The sequence below is a fragment of the Octopus bimaculoides genome, chromosome 3, assembly GCF_046866305.1.
Source record: "Octopus bimaculoides isolate indiv1 chromosome 3, ASM4686630v1, whole genome shotgun sequence".
Lineage (NCBI taxonomy): Eukaryota > Metazoa > Mollusca > Cephalopoda > Octopoda > Octopodidae > Octopus > Octopus bimaculoides.
The window spans coordinates 6,444,271-6,464,888 of NC_142930.1; the positions used below are offsets into that span (position 1 = coordinate 6,444,271).

General features: G+C 37.8%; 1 protein-coding gene across 1 annotated transcript in view; it reads right to left on the reverse strand.

Moving 5' to 3' along the window:
* The window catches only part of LOC106872545 (tetratricopeptide repeat protein 21B), a 71,719-nt gene that overhangs the window by 39,473 nt on the left and 11,628 nt on the right, over positions 1 to 20,618 (reverse strand). The window contains exons 6-17 of the mRNA XM_089348523.1: positions 18,184 to 18,275; positions 16,538 to 16,735; positions 15,622 to 15,706; positions 14,772 to 14,870; positions 13,813 to 14,005; positions 12,506 to 12,603; positions 11,361 to 11,468; positions 9,930 to 10,022; positions 8,574 to 8,703; positions 7,138 to 7,223; positions 6,506 to 6,577; positions 823 to 943 (exon numbers count right to left, since the gene is read on the reverse strand). Coding sequence (XP_089204649.1) covers positions 823 to 943; positions 6,506 to 6,577; positions 7,138 to 7,223; positions 8,574 to 8,703; positions 9,930 to 10,022; positions 11,361 to 11,468; positions 12,506 to 12,603; positions 13,813 to 14,005; positions 14,772 to 14,870; positions 15,622 to 15,706; positions 16,538 to 16,735; positions 18,184 to 18,275 — 1,375 coding nt within the window. The remainder of the gene's footprint in view (positions 1 to 822; positions 944 to 6,505; positions 6,578 to 7,137; positions 7,224 to 8,573; positions 8,704 to 9,929; positions 10,023 to 11,360; positions 11,469 to 12,505; positions 12,604 to 13,812; positions 14,006 to 14,771; positions 14,871 to 15,621; positions 15,707 to 16,537; positions 16,736 to 18,183; positions 18,276 to 20,618) is intronic.

The following is a 20,618-nucleotide window of genomic DNA, read 5'->3' on the forward strand; positions in this document are numbered from 1 at the left end:
TCTGGTGCAGCCTCCTAGCTTGCCAGTTCTCAATTGAACCATCCAAACCAAGCCTGCATGGAAAGTGGACGTTAAATGATGATGATGATGGTGATGATGTCAACAGAGGTGTAGTCTACGAATATAAATTAAGGAGAAATGTGTAATTGTAGAGGGTACAGTATGTGAAAGGACATAAAAAAATCTTGTTTTTATTCTATTTCCATAACTGTGCATGTATGTATTTTGGGGGTACAAAGTAGTATCTTTTTAATATGAAATCTATTTTTGCAAATTATTTTATGGGTATTTTGCCACAGATCAACCATGTTCAGCAGTTCAATGACAAAACATATTTCAGCCCTCATCACACTGTCTTTTTAGAAGTATGTAAAACTACATTATTGAATGCATCTTTTCCTTATATACAATAGCAGAGTGTGATTTAAGGTAGATTTTGCTACTATTCCTGAGAATTGTGTAGCAGATGAGTATCCACCTTTCACAAGTTGATATTCATACTGAGCATTTCCAGATGCTTCTTAGCTTCTCTGCATTCCCCTTTTTTCTCTTTATCATACCCTAATTTCCTTTAGTATCCAGCTTTTCCCATCCCTGTCACAGAGATCAATTTTTGTCTTTGAATGGAAGATTGATTCTTTACATAGGAACAAGGACAAATATTTTTAGAAGCAGAGAAATGATATTTTGTACTATTTCTGTCTTTTTCAACAACATTAAAAGCAAGTGAGATGTTGGTATTGAGTGTGGAAGAACTATAGATTTACTTAAAGACAAACCACAAGTGAAAAAGTGTGAAAAAGAAAAACAAACTGTTCTAACCAGATGTCTTCATTCCTGGAAGATTCATAGCAAATTTTAAAGTCTCTAAAGCATCAGATAACTCTCCTTGCTTTTTCTGTATTCTTGCTCTAATTAAATGATATATAGGATGGTCTCGAACCTTCAAGAAAAGAGTAAAATAGATAAACATAAAAAAAAAAATGTCATCATTTAAGCATTAAATTAAGCTAGATTAATTGTATTCTGTCCAAAGAATTATCACAGAAGTGATAACATTCTGAGCTCATGATCCTCATTCGCATCATTTCAAATCTGCTTTCCATGAGTTGAACAAGTTCATTAGGATCCAAAGGGTTGGATAACATTTAGCGTCAAAGTCTTGGTTTTTAGAAAGCTTCTATGCTTCCAAATGCAATCACTTTAGAGAATATACTGGGTAATTGTTTGTGGTGTCAACATTAGAGGTCTCCTTGTAACTTGCAAGACTAATAAATCTCCAAGATTGAGAGAGAGAGAGAAGGTGGTGGCTTTATGTGAGGTGTGGAGAGGTTAAAGTATAAATGGGAGGAACAAGTTTATTATTGTGGAAGCGATTCAGAACTATGTATGGATGGGTGGAATAGATGGAGGATGGTGTGGTGATAAAAAGAAATAGAGACGGTAGTGACAAGGTGCAAATGTGTTCCCTTTGTATCCATGAAGGTGACACAGAAGATAGAAGGATCAGGGAGGGTGGGTAAAGGATGTAAGTCGGGGAGAACAAGTGATAGATACAAATAAGGGTGGAGATGGTAAGAAATATATAGCAACCTCCTACCAACCCCATTTTTTTTTTCTGTTGTACAAAATTCTCTTCCCAGATACGACTAATACAACACTTTCTTCCTAATTTTATTTGGCAGGAATATTTGAAAAGTCTAACTGTTGATGACAAATACAAAACAATTAAGTAGTCATTTTAAATTAGTAAGATGTATAAGAAGGACTCTAAAATTAAGTTCTAATATTATTTTCTTTATATGTAATATTAATAGCTTTACTCTTGTAGTGACACCTTATAGCAGACGACTGTTATATGTTCAATGTCTGGAGTTTTATCCACGCATGCGCAGGGACTAGTTCCGGAAGGAATACAGGAAGAGTCTCATGCGCATGCGTGGAGTTCGACACCCAGTTTTGGTGCCTTTTCTCAGTCTCTTCGTTGACTGATCTCCGTCGAGCCAAGACGTCCAACAGAGCTCTCTCACATGTCAGCATCAGAGCTTCACAAATAACCACGGAAATCATTCAGAAGGCGTCTCAGTAACCGAGGGCGACGAGCTACCGAATTCCCTCCAAGCGTGAACTGAATTCCACTGTAAATAAATATTGTTATGTTGTTCAGAATCTGCGTTCCGTTGTTTGTTCTAGAAATTTAATGTACGGAAGCGGTGTACACCTAATGGTGTATAACCACTTTCCTACACTCTAATCCTCAACCTTAGCTAATGATAGTTTGAGCTAAATTCTCGTTCATGGTGTGAAATATTTGTTATTTACTGTTTTATAGTGATCACTATTTTACTTGATAAATATTCAAATGTTCTAGTCTTCATTTAGCATTGATTGTTTTCAATCAAATACTATTAGGAAAATTACAAGTTGCTGTCATTTTATCTCTCTTTCCTTCCCACTCACCCTTTGATACTTCCCTGATAATGGCTGTGGCTCTTTATATAATGTTTTTGTTCACACATCTGTGTTGCACATGTGTGAAATATATATATATATATATATATATGAGAGCGTCTCATAAAGTGAGATTTATATATCTTAATTTGCAGAGGAATTTGTGGTGGGTAGTTTAGCTTAATCGGCAAAAGCATCGTCACATGTAATGACGGGGATGTGAGTTCGAGTCCACAGCTGGCCACCTACACTTTTCTCTGCAAAATAGGGATAGTTTATCCTGTTCAGGCTATATTATTAGCATTATTCTGCGATTAAGAATTTAAACATCACTTCTTTAACTTTCTATAAAAAAGACATCTCAACGCTTCTAAAAGCAAGCTTCGCTTGTTTATTTACATTTATCGTAATTTGAATTTAATATATATATATATATATATATGCTCCGTTGGATGTGTAATGTCAATGTGAATACCCGTCAGAGTGTAAGTATCTTAAGAGAAAAGCTGAACATTAGAAGCATCAGTTGTGGTGTGCAAGAGAGATGATTGCGCTGGTATGGACATGTGGTGAGAATGGATGAGGATAGCTGCGTGAAAAAGTGCCACACCCTAACAGTTGAGGGAACCCGTGGAAGAGGTAGGCCCAGGAAGACCTGGGCTGAGGTGGTGAGGCAAGACCTTCGTACATTGGGCCTCACCGAGGCGATGACTACTGACCGAGACCTTTGGAAATGTGCTGTGCGTGAGAAGACCCGGCAAGCCAAGTAAGATCGTTGCCAGTGCCCCTGGACTGGCTCTTGTGCGGGTGGCACATGAGATGCACCATTTTGAGCGTGGCCATTGCCAGTACCGCCTGACTGGCTCCCGTAGGATTTTCGAGTGAGATCGTTGCCAGTGCCCCTGGACTGGCTTGTGCGGGTGGCATATAAAAGACACCATTTCGAGCGTGGCCGTTTTCGTGCGGGTGACACGTAAAAGCACCCACTACACTCTCTGAGTGGTTGGCGTTAGGAAGGGCATCCAGCTGTAGAAACTCTGCCAAATTAGATTGGAGCCTGGTGTTGCCATCCGGTTTCACCAGTCCTCAGTCAAATCGTCCAACCCATGCTAGCATGGAAAGCGGACGTTAAACGACGATGATGATGATGATGATGATGATATAGGCGCAGGAGTGGCTATGTGGTAAGTAGCTTGCTTACCAACCACATAGTTCCGGGTTCAGTCTCACTGCGTGGCACTTTGGGTAAGTGTCTACTATAGCCTCGGGCCGACCAAAGCCTTGTGAGTCGATTTGGTAGACGGAAACTGAAAGAAGCCCGTCGTATATATATGTATATGTATATATGTGTGTGTGTGTCTGTGTTTGTCCCCCCAACATCGCTTGACAACCAATGCTGGTGTGTTCACGTCCCTGTAACTTAGCGGTTCAGCAAAAAAGAGACCAATAGAAAAAGTACTAGGCTTACAAAGAATAACTCCTGGGGTCGATTTGTTCGACTAAAGGCTGTGCTCCAGCATGGCCTCAGTCAAAAGACTGAAACTAGTAAAAGAGTAAAAGAGTATCTCTCTTTCGTTCAATCTTTCCATCCTGCCCTCCACTTCTCCTGTACTGTCTCTGACACCTCTGTCCCCTTTCTCGACATTTCGGTCAGCATCCTCCACTCCGCCCTTAGCACCTCCATCCACTACAAACACACAGACTCACACTCCTATCTCAACTTCTCCTCCTCCCACCCTAGACACACAAAACTTTCCATCCCCTATTCCCAATTCCTCCGTCTACGCAGACTTTGTAGCGACAGCCATGACTTTGAGACTCAGTCTCAACTCATGGCTCACCACTTTAGCCTGCGTGGATATCCACCCACCACCATCCACACCGCCCTTGCCAGAGCACGTTCTGTGGACCGTGCATCTGCTCTCTCCCCCCGAACCCGCCCTGCCGTTTCCCGCCTCCCTTTTCCCCTCACCTACCATCCCACCACCCTACCCCTCCAACGCTCCATTCTCCGAGCTTTTCGGCGCCTCCAGTCCGACCCCTCCACCTCCCACATCTTCCCTAATCGACCCCTCCCCTCCTTCAAACGAGCCCACAACCTACGGGACCTCTTGGTCCACAGCTTCTTCCCCAACCCAACCTCCCAACCTGGCTCTTTCCCCTGCTCCCGTCCACGCTGCCGCACTTGCCCTTACCTCTCCAACACCACCCTCCTCACCAGCACCCATCACCGACTCCTTCACCTGCACGTCTACCAACATCATATATTGCCTCTCCTGCTCTCTCTGCCAATCCCTGTACATCGGACAAACAGGGCGGCGCCTGGCCGACCGATTCGCGGAACACCTCCGAGATATCAACGTCGGCAATGACACCCCGGTGTCACGCCACTTCCGTTCTGCCGGCCACTCCTTGCGGCAACACCTGTCTGTATTTGGATTGTCCATGCACAGGGGCCATCCGGACTCCCGTTTGCGCCGTGAACAGGGATTAATCTTCTATCTTCGCTCCTTTGCGCCACATGGGCTCAACTCCCCTCCACTCTTCATCTAACCCCCTCCTCCTGTCTCTCTCCCCCACCCTCCCTCCTACCACCCATCTCTCCCCTCCCCCACCTCCTGCTCCGACTCCTACTTCTTTGTACCTCTCTTCATACTTCTCTCCACTCCCACTTCTCTTCACCCCTACTCTTTCTCTCCTCTCTCTTACTCTCTTCTCTCGTACTCCCCCCTCCCCCCCTCTCCCCCCTCTCTCACTCTTACTCTCTCACCCTTACTCTCTCACTCTCTTCCCCTCTCTCTCACTCTCTTTCTCTTCCTTTCTTCTTCCCCCCCATACCCCTCTTCCCTCTCTCTCACTCTCTTTCTCCCCCCATACCCACCTTCCCCTCTTTCTCCCCCCATACCCACCTTCCCCCTCTCTCAATCCCCCTTCCCTCTCTCCTCTCTTCCTCTCCCCTCCCATACCCATCTTCCCCCTCTCTTACATCCACCTTCCCCTTCTCCCTCCTCGTCAACACCCCCTCATAAGCTCATCCCACCACACCCCAACACACTCCTACTCTACCTTCCCACTCCACCCCATCCAATTCCTTACACCCACCACCCACCCCTACCCACATACCCCACCCTACCCACATACCCCACCCTACCCACATACCCCTACCTCTACCCCACACTCCACCCATGCCTTCCCCACCTCCCAACACCCTCACATCACACCACACCAATACCCTTGCATCACACCACGCACACCACACCAATACCCTAGCATCACACCACGCACACACTACAACTGACCAACTACTTTCTCCCTTTCTCCCTTCCCCCATTTTCACACTACATACGTCAAGATCACCAGCAGTCTACCTCCCACACACAGCCCCTCGTTCCCGATCACCGTTTGTTATCTCCCCCTTTCTTAGCTCTCCTGAAATAAGAATTTCTAACTTCCGGTCAGTCATTGTTATGATCGGCCATTATTATGATTGACCGTTGACTGAACACTATTCAATTTTTTTTCTCCGTGTTTTTCTCCTTGTCTCCGTATTCTTTCTGTTGAAGAGCGTAGCTCGAAACGTCAAAGACTTTCCGTATTCCCGAGCGTCATACTAATATATACTTTTGTTATTTACACCACCTGTCCTCGTCTGTTGTTATTTTTTGTATATTCTCCCATATATATATATATATATGTGTGTGTGTGTGTGTGTATGGCTAATGAAAAATAAACAGCAGCTTTCAATAAGTTATATTGAAAGACTCATTAACTGGTAACTGGCATTTACGAACATCTTTTCAGAAATTGAAACCAATATTCCAAATACCCACTCACTCTTCCAAAATCTGTTTCCTCAGGGCTGCCATGTTGAATTTTAGCACAATGAAAACCAGTCAAATAAGATTGTTGTAATGTTATTTATTTCTTAAATTGCCATTACTTCGAGGTTTTCTTTTAGTTTTCTTAAAAAATAATTAGTTTGAAAATAAAAAAAAAACAAATCTAGTACAAATTGGTGAGAATTAACAAAAGTATTGAAACACTCAATAATTACCTGAAAGTTATGACTGAGTCCAAATTCAAGAGATTGTGAAGCAAGTTTAAAGTTGTTTAAATGTAAATGAATCTGAAAGAAAATTATAGAAATAATGAATAAAATATAAAAATGTAGTCAAATGAGTTCAAATTCCTTGGTGGAATTTGAACTCAGAACATAAAGACAGACAAAATACCACTAAGCATTTCACCCAGTGTGCTAATGATTCTGCCAGCTCACCACCTCGTATCTCTTCTATATTAAGACATCTGTGCCTGTACCTTTTGAAATTTTAGCCTCTCAACACCAAGAATAAAGCCCCTCTCCCTTTATTACAACTCCAACTCCACTCAGTTGAGAGGATTTGTTTTTTGCTGTTGTGCAAGTTCCTTGGCAATCTTACTGATGCTGGTGTCATGAAAAAAGCAACCAGGACATACTGAAAGTGGTTGGCATTAAGAAGGGCATCCAGCCGTACAAACCAGGCCAAAGCAGATATACTGGAGCTCAATACATTCCTCTGGCTTGCTGGATCCTGTTGAACCACTCAACTCATGCCAATGATGAGACACACATAGAATAAAATTGAAATTATTAAATATAGAATTTACTAAAATTACAATTAAATATTGTAACAAACATGTATTTACCTGTGCCATTAAAATATGAGCACTAGAGAGAGACTGGTCTTGATCTAAGCAGTGCTGGAGTGTAGCTTGAGCAGCTTCAAAGTCTCCTACAATAGAACATTAGAAAAAAATTTTTCGAACTGTATAATGTGTATAGGATATAGAAAAAGTAAAACATTTCAAATAGAGTGAAAAATGTAATTTCTATATTCTTTTCAATGTTTTGAATTTCTTTCAAGTGATTCAAGTAATGTATTGAGCCATTATAAACAAGAGGTGTTTTAATTTAGTTGCTGAACATTAACAAGCATGTTGATGCTTATAGAAGTGACATCGACTTATAATGAGTGTCATTAATTTTAACAATATCTGTATTTGTCTATAGGACAAGCATGTTATCCTTAATTTAAAAATAAAAGTTGCAAGTTCAAACCCTCTCCAGTACTATGCACACATTCAGGACTTAAACAGCTGATGATTAATAGAAATGTTAATCATCATCATCATCATCGTTTAACATCTGTTTTCCATGCTGGCATGGGTTGGACGGTTTGACTGGGGTCTGGGAAGCCAGGAGGCTGCACCAGGCTCCAGTCTGATCTGGCAGTGTTTCTACAGCTGGATGCCCTTCCTAATGCCAACCAATCCGTGAGTGTAGTGGGTGCGTTTTACGTGCCACTGGCACAGGGGCCAGAGGAGACTGTTTTTGAATTATATATATATATTTCGGTGCAAATGGTTTTGTTATACGACGCCGTATTTTACAATCATGTAAATAATAACAGCAATGGTATTTTTTATATAAGCTTAAAGTTTATGGCGTTCACCGTGCAATGACTAAAGAAAATAGTCTAATAACAAGGCATACAAGCACTTGACAGAAAAAACAAGGCTTTTCTATGTGTATATTTGTGTATGTGTGTGCTTGTGTCTTGTGTTTGTATCCCCACCATTCCTTGACAGCTGATGTTGCTGTGTTTACATTCCTGTAGCTTAGCGGTTTGGTAAAAGACACTGACAGAATGAGTACTAGGTTTACAAAGAATAAATCCTGTGGTTGATTTCTTCGACCAACGACGCTGCTCCACCATGGCCGCAGTCACATGACTGAAACAAGTAAAGCAATAAAAATCTATGCCATTTTAATCCCGAGCAAGGCTGGGTATCTCTGCTAGTATATATATATATAGGAATGATATATCAATGTAGAGTATGTCATCTATATTCTTATATCTACTGATGATGACTGCATAATACTGCATCAAATTTACTGTGAACCAACTCCACAAACTCTACTTTACTTCCCTTGCCAAATTTCTCATGAAAAAGCCTGAACATCCCAACATACCATATCTTCAGCCCTAAAAGTCTCAAACCCCATATCTATGAAGACTGCAGGTAATCAAAAATTATTATCAATTTCTAGTATTCTGGATGAAAGACTACATGCAACTTACCACATAGATATTTCACTTTTGCCAATAGATAGACCCCTTTAAACAAACCAGGTAACATTTTGGTAACTGGGTCCAAAATTTGCAAACATTTCTTGAGAATAGGATCGAGAGGTTGACCATACTGGCTTGGCTGAAATTGGGATTAAAAATTAGGCATTATATACCATAGTTCTTGTGCCTGAAAAATTAAAACAATTGTCATCATTTAGCATCATGGATATCATTGGTATTACGAAAGTGTGATGCTGGGCAAATTGTACTGCATCTGACCTGCTCCAGCAAAAAAGTACTCAATCACTATCTATCTGATGCAACAAGTACAATAAATTAAATTATCAGATGTATCTACCAAGCTTACTGTGGAGTAAGAAACAACCTCTGCACAACAAACCAATGAAAGGTAATTATATAGCCTCCTCCTCTTCAAGCATTTCCAAAACAAAGATGGAGCTACTCAGCTTATTTTCAATTATTTAATCCAAGGAAGGCCATTACCTATAACCATTGAAAGCCTTCCAAAATTGATGAGATTGATGCAATTAATGTTCAGCTAGAACTTTTTTAGATTGGTAACTGTGGAGAAGATGACTGCTGGGGAGGAATTTGAAGAGTTTTGTGAAGAGATGAGCGAAATTGGGAGCACACTAATTGGAAGCAATGATGATAGGTGATGAGTAGTAGTGTCTTACTCCTACTCATCAGGTATCTTCTACACGGTGGAAAGACACAAGTTAATCCAGTCTTTCCATCATTACACCAATACTTAATCAATTCAGAGAATTATCATTTCCAGTATCGAAGTAATAGCTAAAGTCCTGATTCTGAGCATGTATGATGCTTTGCTAATTGTTTTAGGTGTTGATATAATAGACAGCAGACACAAACACCATCTTGGCCCCTCTCACCCACTCAGAATGTAGCAGCTGGAAGAAGAGAGATTTGTATCAGCATCCAGTTAGTACACATTTCAAATGAGCATCCTTGAGCAATATGAAGCAAAGAAGTGCTTAGCTCAGGGATACAATGCACTGCCAAGTAAAGGAGTCAAACACATAACCGTATGATTGTGAACCCAATATTAACCATTAAACCATGTACTTTATTCTTCCATAAAATAGTTTTATATGGCATTAAGGTGATTGCAAGCCAAACATAGTGGCAAATAGTTTCCAAATTTAGTCTTGCCAAGACTCCTGTATTTCTAATAAGCAAGAAAAGAAATAGGTCTACTAATACAATGAAATGCATATGATTAAATACAATGGCAATGATGATGATATAATCGGGTCTAAAATATGGTGTAGAAAATATGTAAAAATGTAATAAACATGAGTAGAAGGGGAAAATGATACTCACCTGTTGAGGTCCATAATCCAAATAGTCATTTGTTATTTGAATAAGAAAATCAGGGTTCAATTTAATGAAATATTCATAGCTAAGATAAAGAGTCTGAAAAATAGATGAAAATTTTGATAAACTTTAGTGAATAACAGTAAGCAATTCTTTGTTGTGAGACTTAATATGAATAAAATGTAGGATGGGAAGTTGTGAAAGAGGGAGACCCAGGAAGACATGGGTTGAAGTACTGAAAGCCGATCTCAAAGTACTGAGCCTTACAAAGATGACAAAGGGTTGGAATATATGGTACATTGCTGTACTTAAGAAGACCCACTACTAGTTGCATATTCTTGACTGTTTGTGTGTGTGTGTGTGTGTGTGTGTGTGTGTGTGAGTGTGTGTGAGAGAGAGAGAGAGAGAGAGAGAGAGAGAGAGAGAGAGAGAGAGAGAGAGAGAGAGATAGGCATGGTTACAAAGTTTGCTTCACAACCATGCAATGAAACTAATCTGGGTTCAGTTTCATTGCGTGGTGTCTTAGGCAAGTGTTTTCTACAATTGCTTTGGACCAAGCAATGCCTTGTTTGTGGAATTGGTAGGCAAAAACTGAGAAGAAACCTGTTGTATGTGTGTATTTATGTATGTGCATGTCATTTACATATGTTTTCATTAGTAATACCTGAGCAAAAGTAAAATCTTTGTTTACATTTTCTGCGAAGCAAAAGTCCCTTAGTTTTCAGTGGCATCACATGTCCTTCATTGCTAACGACGCCCAAAACCATGACATTTGCAGGAAATTTTGTGTGCATTACTCTTGGAACCTCAGAAGGGTCTGCACATAGCCATCTGTCATTTCTTCTGTTAGTTTTCTGGTCCTGGTCAAAGTTTTTCTCATCCGAGAAAAACCAAATCACACCATTTTCTGATAGATTTTTAAGTTTGTTCAAACGTCTTTTGGATTTAATTAAACGGTTTTGTTTTGTTTCTTCTGACATGAATTGACCTCTCCTCATCACATAAGATTCGTATCTGATGTCTTCATACACAACATTTCTGATTGTTTTTTCTGACACACAAAATTTTTTTGCAATTAACCTCATTGATTTTCCTAGATTGTCTTCAATATTTTGCTTAACTTCCTGAATAAATTCAAGTGTTCTGATAGATTCAAGCGTTTGAAATGACTTTTACGTCTTGATACCAAATCTTGTGGACAAAGGATCTTGCAACTTCCAGAAAATGAGAAATTTCTAAGTCCCCATGCTTAGCCTGCAAAGCCACAATCACAGCGTGTTTTTTCATTTCAATAGTAAGCATAAAGCCTGTAATTGTTATTTTCTGAAACAGAAGTTCAATAAAACTTAGTCAAATAAAATAACGAGTAAAAATGCATGTGTCCTCAAATACCATCCACACCCTGTGTGTATATATATATATAGAATAAAAAAGTACCTTGAAAGTTGAGAAGTGTTTATTAACAGCTTCATTTAACAACACAATGGTATTGTCTTCTTTGTTCTGTTTCTTTTTCCCAAGAACAGCACTCAAATAGTACAACTCCTACAAATAATCGATAATACAGAATATTTAAAGTAATCAAATTAAAAACACAAAAAGAAAGGACAAGAAATTAAAAATGATAAGGGTATAGGAAAGTGGTTATACACCATTAGGTGTACACCTGCTTTCCTATATTAAATTCTAAATAACAACGTAACACTGACTCCGAACTATCAACACAACAATATTTATTTATGTAGGAAAATAGGCAGCTTTAAATTTGGTTGCTGAGACGCCTTCTGTGAGAGAGCATGGTTGCTGAGACGTTGGAATGTTGATGTGAGCTGTCCCCAGAGTTGGAAAGATGGAGAAACAGCTTGACACGTTCATGCTCATAGCCGCCCGGCCGGGAAAAGAGAGTGAAAAAAGCGGGAACGTTTAGATGTCGAACTCCACGCATGCGTGGACAAAAACGCAGCAATGGCGACTGTACCTTTGGCGCCATATGACGTCACTACAATGGTAACAAATTTCTTTTGTATTTTAAATGTTGAAGGAATGTTTTTAAGAAGCAGCAAAGAACTGATACTTTTAGTCTAAATACACATGTATGATATAAGAGGAAGCACAAATAGTAATAAATTGAGGGTAATTTTAATCATGCTTAGCTGAGTATCAAATAGATTTTATTTTTAATCTCAGAACTCTCTTCATATTAAATTATGCACACTTACATTTCCTTGATTCTAACCAGCCAGCTTGCACTGATACTATATAACAATTATGAAACAAGAGATCAAGTGAGAATTTATTTCAGATAAACTGCATGATAGCTCACATTTAACAAAATTGGCTCAGATTTTCTAACAATGAGTTTAATAAACTATATTATAATGACATACGAAATTCTATTCACAAACTTATCTTTATCTTATATTTAATATCTTCAGTATATGGACGACTGTGGAACGTTCAAACTGATAATCTATATTGTCAATCTCAGTAGTAAATTTAATGAAAACACAAACGTCATTAACAATTTAGCAAAGCTGTGAGTACATGTGAACTGACTGTTTTTAGAAATATGTCCAACTTACAGCAGTGTGACCGATACTCATTTGAATCTCATTAAGAAACTCCAGCTGATGAGATGCATCTTCTATCTTATCCATAAGCAATTGGCATTCAATTATACCTAAAAGACAATAATGATAGTACTTAAGATTTAACAAACCAAAAGAAATATGACTGTAGGGTTCAAATATTAGAGGGAATGAAAAGTAGACATTATATAATGCAGTTTTACAAAGATCAAGAAAACTATCTTTTCTCCAGTAATTAACTGAGAAAAATATTGAAGTTTGTGTGATGCTGATTCAATTAAATTATTGCTAGTTTTTAGAATTAATTCTGTTCAGTTTCTATATTCTAGGGATATAGTGAGTGCATCATTTCCTGTAGGCTGTGGGTATTTTAGGGCTATGCTTATGATTTCATCAAGCCCTGAGGTTTCTAGACTTCCACATTATTGGTATGTAATGGAACAAAAGATTTAAAACCATGGTCTTATTTTGTGCTTGTGTTTTCTTTGTGAGTGTGTTTGCTTTTTTGATGAATGATTTGGGAAAAAAAATTGATTGTGACAAAATAAGGCTCTCTTATAATAGATGATAATGAGTCTACTTGTGACCAGAAGTGAACACTTTTAAGTCCTATAACAAAATTCAATGATTGATTATCCATTCTTCTAACATTTACAGAGCTTCTTATTTTCACAGAAATTATTGCCACATTTCTTTATACATTAAAGTTTATTTCAATCCAAGAATTCCAAATAAATAGGTGCCTATCTGGAGGATTTCAAAGTGATTTTATTGAGATTTCTTACCCTGTTGCAGGTTGATATTGTGGAAGAAATAGGTTCTCCAAGATGATTCAAGAGCAAGATAATTGATATAGAATTTATTTTGGTGGCTTTTCAAAATGCAAATGACCACATGCATGTTGCACAGAAACTTTGTTGAGCCAAGTAGTTTTCTCTAATAACAAAAACCCACTATTTTTCAGTCATATAATCTATCAACAAATGTATTTTGGCATAAGTTAATTTTGACAGAACTTTCAAGTACAAAACACAATACAAATTGAGCAGTATGTACATGATTATGCTTAGAAAACAAAACAAACACTTTCTAACATGTAGCTTGGTCTAAAATATACTCTTAGGCATTATAAAAGTCCTTCTGAAATCCTAATGAAAGTCAAAATGTGAGGGATGATGTATTTCCAAAGGTGGAGCAAGAGTACAAAAGTTTTTAAACACTAGTATAATTTATTAAAGTTATTTTTTAACTTGAGCAATGACATAACTGCTGGTTGAATAAAATCATATGAAAGATTATACCAGTGACTGCAGGTAGGTGGGTTTCATCCAGCTTAATTGTCTCTTTGTAATTTTCCATAGCTTCTTTGATTTTTCCACTTAGAAGAAACTGGTAAGCTACTTCCCTCATGTATTCAGCATTGCAGTTACCTTCTTCAACAGAGCACTGGGCTAATGTATGTGTGTGTTGTAGAATCAATTCATTGCGGCCACACTGAAATATTTTGGAGAGAGAGAGAAATAGAGTTTTAACTTACTAGTTGATCTGATCAACAGAACAGCCTGCTCATGAAATTAACGTGCAAGTGGCTGAGCACTCCACAGACACGTGTACCCTTAACGTAGTTCTCGGGGATATTCAGCGTGAAACAGTGTGACAAGGCTGGCCATTTGAATTACAGACACAACAGAAACAGGAAGTAAGAGTGAGAGAAAGTTGTGATGGAAGAGTAGAGCAGGGTTCGCCACCATCCCCTGCTGGAGCCTCGTGGAGCTTTTAGGTGTTTTTGCTCAATGAACACTCACGACGTCCGGTCTGGGAATCAAAACCGCGATCCTATGACTGCAAGTCCGCTGCCCTAACTACTGGGCCATTGCGCCTCCACAAACATTATATATATATATAAAACAGCCTTCAGCACAGTTTACCTCAACTAATTTCCACTCTCAAAATTTGATAGAACATCTTGGGAGCTACAGCTGGAAACACTTAAGGGGCTGTAAAGTGAGATTGAGCTCATGACAATGTGGCTGCAAAATGAATTTAACCACGATACATGGCTGTAATATTAATATGAATATACATTCAAACTATGAAGAGATAAAGGTATCTGCTTTAAAACAGGCTTAAGACATGCTGAGTAATACATCGTATGCAATGGGAGCTGTTTTGCTGTAAACAGTTATTTTTTTACTAAGTGGTCCAATGTTTCTCTTAAAACAGAATGCAACTACAAATCAAAATAAAATTCTTCACTTACAATTCGGGAGAAAAGTGATGCCCTCTTATGGTATATGGAGTAGCTTGACTGTTCAACTTTATTCAAGCTATTCAGCAACCTCTCAAGATATCCTGAAGCCTACCAAGTAAAGCAATAAGAAATTGTAATATTAATATGAAGTTGAGTAGAATACATGGAGAATACATATGAAATTTATCAATTTTCATTTGTTCTTTAACTGGTTTCAGTTACTGCACTCTGGTTATGTTATGGCACTGCCTTCAAGAAGCTTAATCAATTATAGCAATCCCACTTGTTGTTGTTGGCCTCCTTTTGTCTTGGGGGACAGTGGAGTTGCACATAAAAATAATCCAGTCTGGTTTTTACTCCAGTTTTGTGCAGACATGGGCTAGATGCAAGAAAATCCTGGGTAGCCCAATCGTCAGGATTCCTCTCTCGACCTTGCTGATCATTATCAGTATTTCCTATCATCTGCACCCCCGACCCTTCTTCATCACTCATTACGTTAACCTCTACCTCCACCTGTTTATCACCCCTGAAACACTTCCCTGAAAGCATCCACACACTCACCCCCTCCCATGACCCACTGTCTGTATCCTTCCTTTCTTATGCCAGTCTTCTTGTTCTTTTGTTCTAGCACGCTATCGTTACTTCTTATTTATCTCCTTCCATCATGTATCTACTGCTTTTAAATGAAGAAGAGTAAATTTTCATTATCTTCAATATGGTATAATATAATGGCAATCTTTTCAAATGACTTATTAACCAGTCTTCTGTAACCCAGCATTCTAAAAGGACCTTTTCAGCTTATAAAATTAACCTTTCTAAAGATGATAAATATATGAAATTAGTGAAAAATCACACTTACTTCGTTATAGTCTCCTAAACAACACAGATGATAGAGAGTAATTATGGTTAATGCTTCAATATTGAACTGATCTATATCTAGAGCCCTGAAATGTAGCAAAATAAATGAAACACAACCAGAACAAATATCAATAAAAATTATCATATAAATCTTCAAAGTTATAGTCTTAAATTTTTTCACATGGTTGAATATTAATATTGTAAAAGTTTAGATGATTTGCAATTGATATGCTACAAAGGTGACACCTCTTCAAAAAATATTGCTGGGTAACAGTTCTTGTATTTATAAAAAAGTTCTAGAGTATTTTTAAATGAAATAACTGAGAAACAGAAAATTAATTTATTCATTCCAAAATTCATTTTCATTGCGTGATCGTTACCAACATCGTCTTCCTGGCACTTGGGCACGTGAAAAGATGTTCGAGCGGGTTTGTTGCCAGTACCGCTGGACTGGCTCTTGTGCAGGTGGCACGTAAAATACACCATTTCGAGCGTGGCTGTTGCCAGTACCTCCTGACTGGCCTTCATGCCAGTGGCATGTAAAAGCACCCACTACACTCTTGGAGTGGTTGGCGTTAGGAAGAGCATCCAGCTGTAGAAACTCTGCCAAATCAGATTGGAGCCTGGTGTAGCCATCTGGTTTCACCAGTCCTCAGTCAAATCGTCCAACCCATGCTAGCATGGAAAGCGGATGTTAAACGATGATGATGATGTGAATGTTGTTGCTATTATCTTCTTCAAATTAGAAGGGGAAAAAAGGTAGGAAAATTTTAGGTAAGAATAGTAATTTCTATTTGAATAAGTTATTCTTTTTAAATATTGACTGACCTAACAAGTAAATATGGAGTAAAATTACTAAATAAATAAAAGAAATAATTATAAAAACAAAAAGCAGAACTTGAAAAGTGAGAACTTACAGATATGCAGTTTCTACTGCTTGATCCCAGTCTTTCAACGCTAGTTGTATCTTCATTTTTTCCTCTAGGGCTGGAAGAAAGTCAGAACGACCAACAATGAGCTGATTAGCAATTTCTAATGCCTTATTGAAGCTGCAGCGGGCCATAAAACATCGAATCAAACCCAAAAAGGCATTGACCTCATTAGCACCATCAGACCTGCGGAAATAGAGAAACAATTGTATGAATATATAAAAGAAAAGACCTTCTGTCATTCTCAGAATAGAAGACAGCATTCAGATTTGTACCACTACCAAACAAAATACAAGACCAGGAATGCCTTCCTAATTGTTCTTATCAGCAAAAGACACATGAATAGGGAACCAACATTTTGGTCTTGGACAAGAATGACATTTTGGTTTCCATCAATAGAATGTAGCCTAAATTAATTGAATTTCATGACATGTTGCCAAGATTCTCATATTTTTATCATGCCTAGGAGCCTAAAGAAAAAGCAATGTCCTCCATGTCATAGAGACCTCTTAAACTAAAGTAGTGGTGAATTAGTGTGGTTAATGCTTAATTTAAACTGTAGTTTAATATTTAACAGCAAAGGAAACAAATAAACGAGAATATAATCAAATCAAATTAATTACATGAAAATGTAGTACATTAAACTGAAGTTTTCTCTCCAGAGTCAATGGATAAGTTTGATAATAAATAAACAAACAAACTTGCTTTTTACTCCTACCTGAACACTCAATTTTGTGAAGTTTGAGCCAAAACCCAATTAAATGAGAGCTTGTGATCAGAAAGCAGACCAATATTTCTATCTGCTTTGTTGCTTACCAGGTCTACTATATTCATTACATACACTCTGCATTGAGCATAGGATCTTACAAATTCAGTGACAAACAAAGCAATCAGAGCCAGCTGGTATGTTAAAACATATTTGAAGTAAAACAAAAGGCTATAATGTTCTGCTATGCCAATAACAGTAGGGAAATTGTTTGCAAGGACAGATAGCCCTCTGCCCAGGGTTGGTTGCTTGTGATTCAGATTGTTCAAAGTTTAACAGACTAAATAGTAGCTAATACATGTTAGAGTCATCAACAAGTGTTTCTTTTTATTTTTTTTTATAGTTGTAAATGTTAATTATATCACAATCTAAATAAAGACCAAGTTTCAAGAGATTAAAGCCAAACTAAGTCAGGGTACAATCATTAAAAAGATTGATTGTGGTTAGCTGGTAGTACGTGATTAATTGTAGTGACAGAAATATAAAGCAACTATGTAGAACTCAAATTATTTTCCCCATCACAAGAAAACTAGCATTTGTAACAATAAATAAACACATATAGAGACAGTAGATGATCTCATTGCAAAGGCTATTATTTATATAGAATGTTTAATTTTGTGATGTATGCAGTTCTTAAGGGAGATACCTGACTTTTCGAAGTGCATGGTATCTGAATTTTGAAGCTACTAACATATCTATTTACATTAAATTTTGTTAATTTAAAATTGTCAATTTATCTTCATATTCCTCACAAAACACTGGATACTACTATTGATTTTGCTGAGAATTCTAAAGTTAAACACCAGCTCTACAATATTTACTTTTTCTATTGGATATTCATCATACACAAAAATTAAAATGCACTTACATTCGAGTAATTTCATCAAAATATTTGAAAGCCCTTTTACCATGTGGGTCTTTGCCAGATTCCAGTTCTAACCAACCTTTTAGTGCTAAAGACTAGAAAAGCAAAGTATACAAGGAACATTTACTTACAACACTTTATAAAAAACAAAGCAAAAAAAAAAAATTATACTTTTTAGTTTAATTCTTTAGTTGCCTCCTATACTTGTAGATATCCTTGAAAAAAACTCAAGTGCATTTAAATAAAATATAAATCGTTTCTTGGACCTTGATTAACTCAGGTTTCTGGAGTGTTAAATAGATAAGAAACAATCTCCCCTGGATAAGATTTTAATATATTGCAAGTAACTTTCCCTGAAGTTTTGGTACCCATTCCTGTTCACTAGGTAAACAAAGAAATGAAGAATTAAGTCTTTTGCCCAGAGATAATAAAATGCCTACTGAGGATTTAAACTCAGTAACCATTAACTTGTTATCCCAAACCACATCCACTAAAATATTTTTCTCTACAAGTGTCTTAATATTTTATGGTGGTATGTTAATATCCACTCACAGCCAAATGGCTCAATCTAATGTAGTGAGTGAACAATGTGGTTAGAATTGCATGAGACTTTCTCCTTTCTATTATTAAATATCATGTGAAAGTTCAGCTCTTTAGCTTTCAGCTGAAGCATCATTGTACAATAATTAGTTATATCTAAAACAATCATGCCATGTTGATCTTTTTAAAGTGGAACAACAATGTTTATACTTAGTTATGGAAAGAAGAATATATAAAAGGATGCACCCATTACACTCTCAGAGTGGTTGGCATCCAGCTGTAGAAATCATGGCAAATCAGACTGGTGTCTGGTGCAGCCTTCCAGCCCTAGTCAATTTGTCCAACACATGTCAGCATGGACAATGGATGTTAAATGATGATGATGATTGATTTTCACATTGAATTGAAATCTTTTTCTGCATGATAAGCATTGCCATACAAATATAAATACTTAGCTATTACTTAGTTTATTTTGAGGTTTCTGGATTATTGCTTCATTTTATAACTTGTTTTGACTGACTTTTGATGTTTTACCAAAACATATTGGCTCATCCCATAAATAATGTGTTTTTTTTCAATTGCATGAACTAAAAGTCGGAGGGGGATGAGATAAATTACCTGCATCAACTTGCTATAAAAGCAGGTAGTAATTTTACCTTGTCCTTATTCTTAGTGCAAGTTTTGAAGAGTGCAGTTCGATTTTAACAGTTATTTTTTCAAAGCTATAATGGAAGTGGCAAAGGAGCATATTCAGCACATTTAGCTTTATGAGTTCAATAAAGGCAACAACACAAAGAGTGCAAAGAATATTAATGCAGTATATGGAGATTGGACAATAAGCGTAAGCCAGTGTGAATGGTGGTTCCAGAAATTTCAAGTCAGAAACTACAGCCTAGAAGATGAGCCTCGTCCTGAAAGATCTGTAGAGCTCATGAGAATGTCTTGCAAACCCTGGTGGAACAAAATCCCATCGTAACTGTTGATGAACTAGCAGAAAAACTTGAATTTGGTCTCTCAACCATTCATCAACACCTGTGTGCCATCAGAAAAGTCTGCAAATTGGGTCAATGGGTTCATCACAAACTTTCCGAGTCTAATTGCGTGCAGCGAATGAATGTGTGCTCTTCTTGGTGTCACATCTCATGAAAGAATCTTTTTTAGACCAAATAGTGACTGGTGATGAGAAATTGGTTCTCTATAAAAATGTTAAGTGTGAAAGACAGTGGGTAGGGAAAGGAGAAACACCGGCACCCCAGGCTAAAGAAGGCCTTCACCCAGGTAAGGTGTTGTTATCAGTATGAAAGGTTTAGTCCACTTTGAACTTTTAAACCCAAACTAAATGATAACAAAGGAGATCTACTGTGAGAAGCTTAAGTCAGCGCTTGAAGGAAAACGACCATCTTTGGTTTCAAGACGAAAGGTCTTCTTCCATCAGAATAATGCTCAGCCACATTCCAAAGGCTAGAGCAGTTTGAATGGGAAATGATGCCCCACCCACCATATTTGCTGGACATTGCCCCATTTGATTATCACTTATTCCACAGTCTTAAAATCATTTCGACAGAAAAAATATGAATTCTGTAGATGAGGTCAGAACAGTACAGGAGGAGCATTTTTCGTCACAGACAAGTAAATTTTAGAAGAGGGGCCTTACAAGACTACCAGATAGATGGAAGAGCACTGTAGAAAATGAAGGAAAGTAAATTTTAGATTATCTTAATTTTGAAAAATAAAAGAAGTATAAAAAAAAAACTGCATTATTTATGGAATGACCCAATATTTTACACCTGGAATTTTCTGGTCACTATAGTGAAATTTCACATGTTGACAGAAAACGACCTCTAGTTACAGAGCTTGATTGAGCAAGAGAGCCAAAATTACAAGGGTAAATATATTAG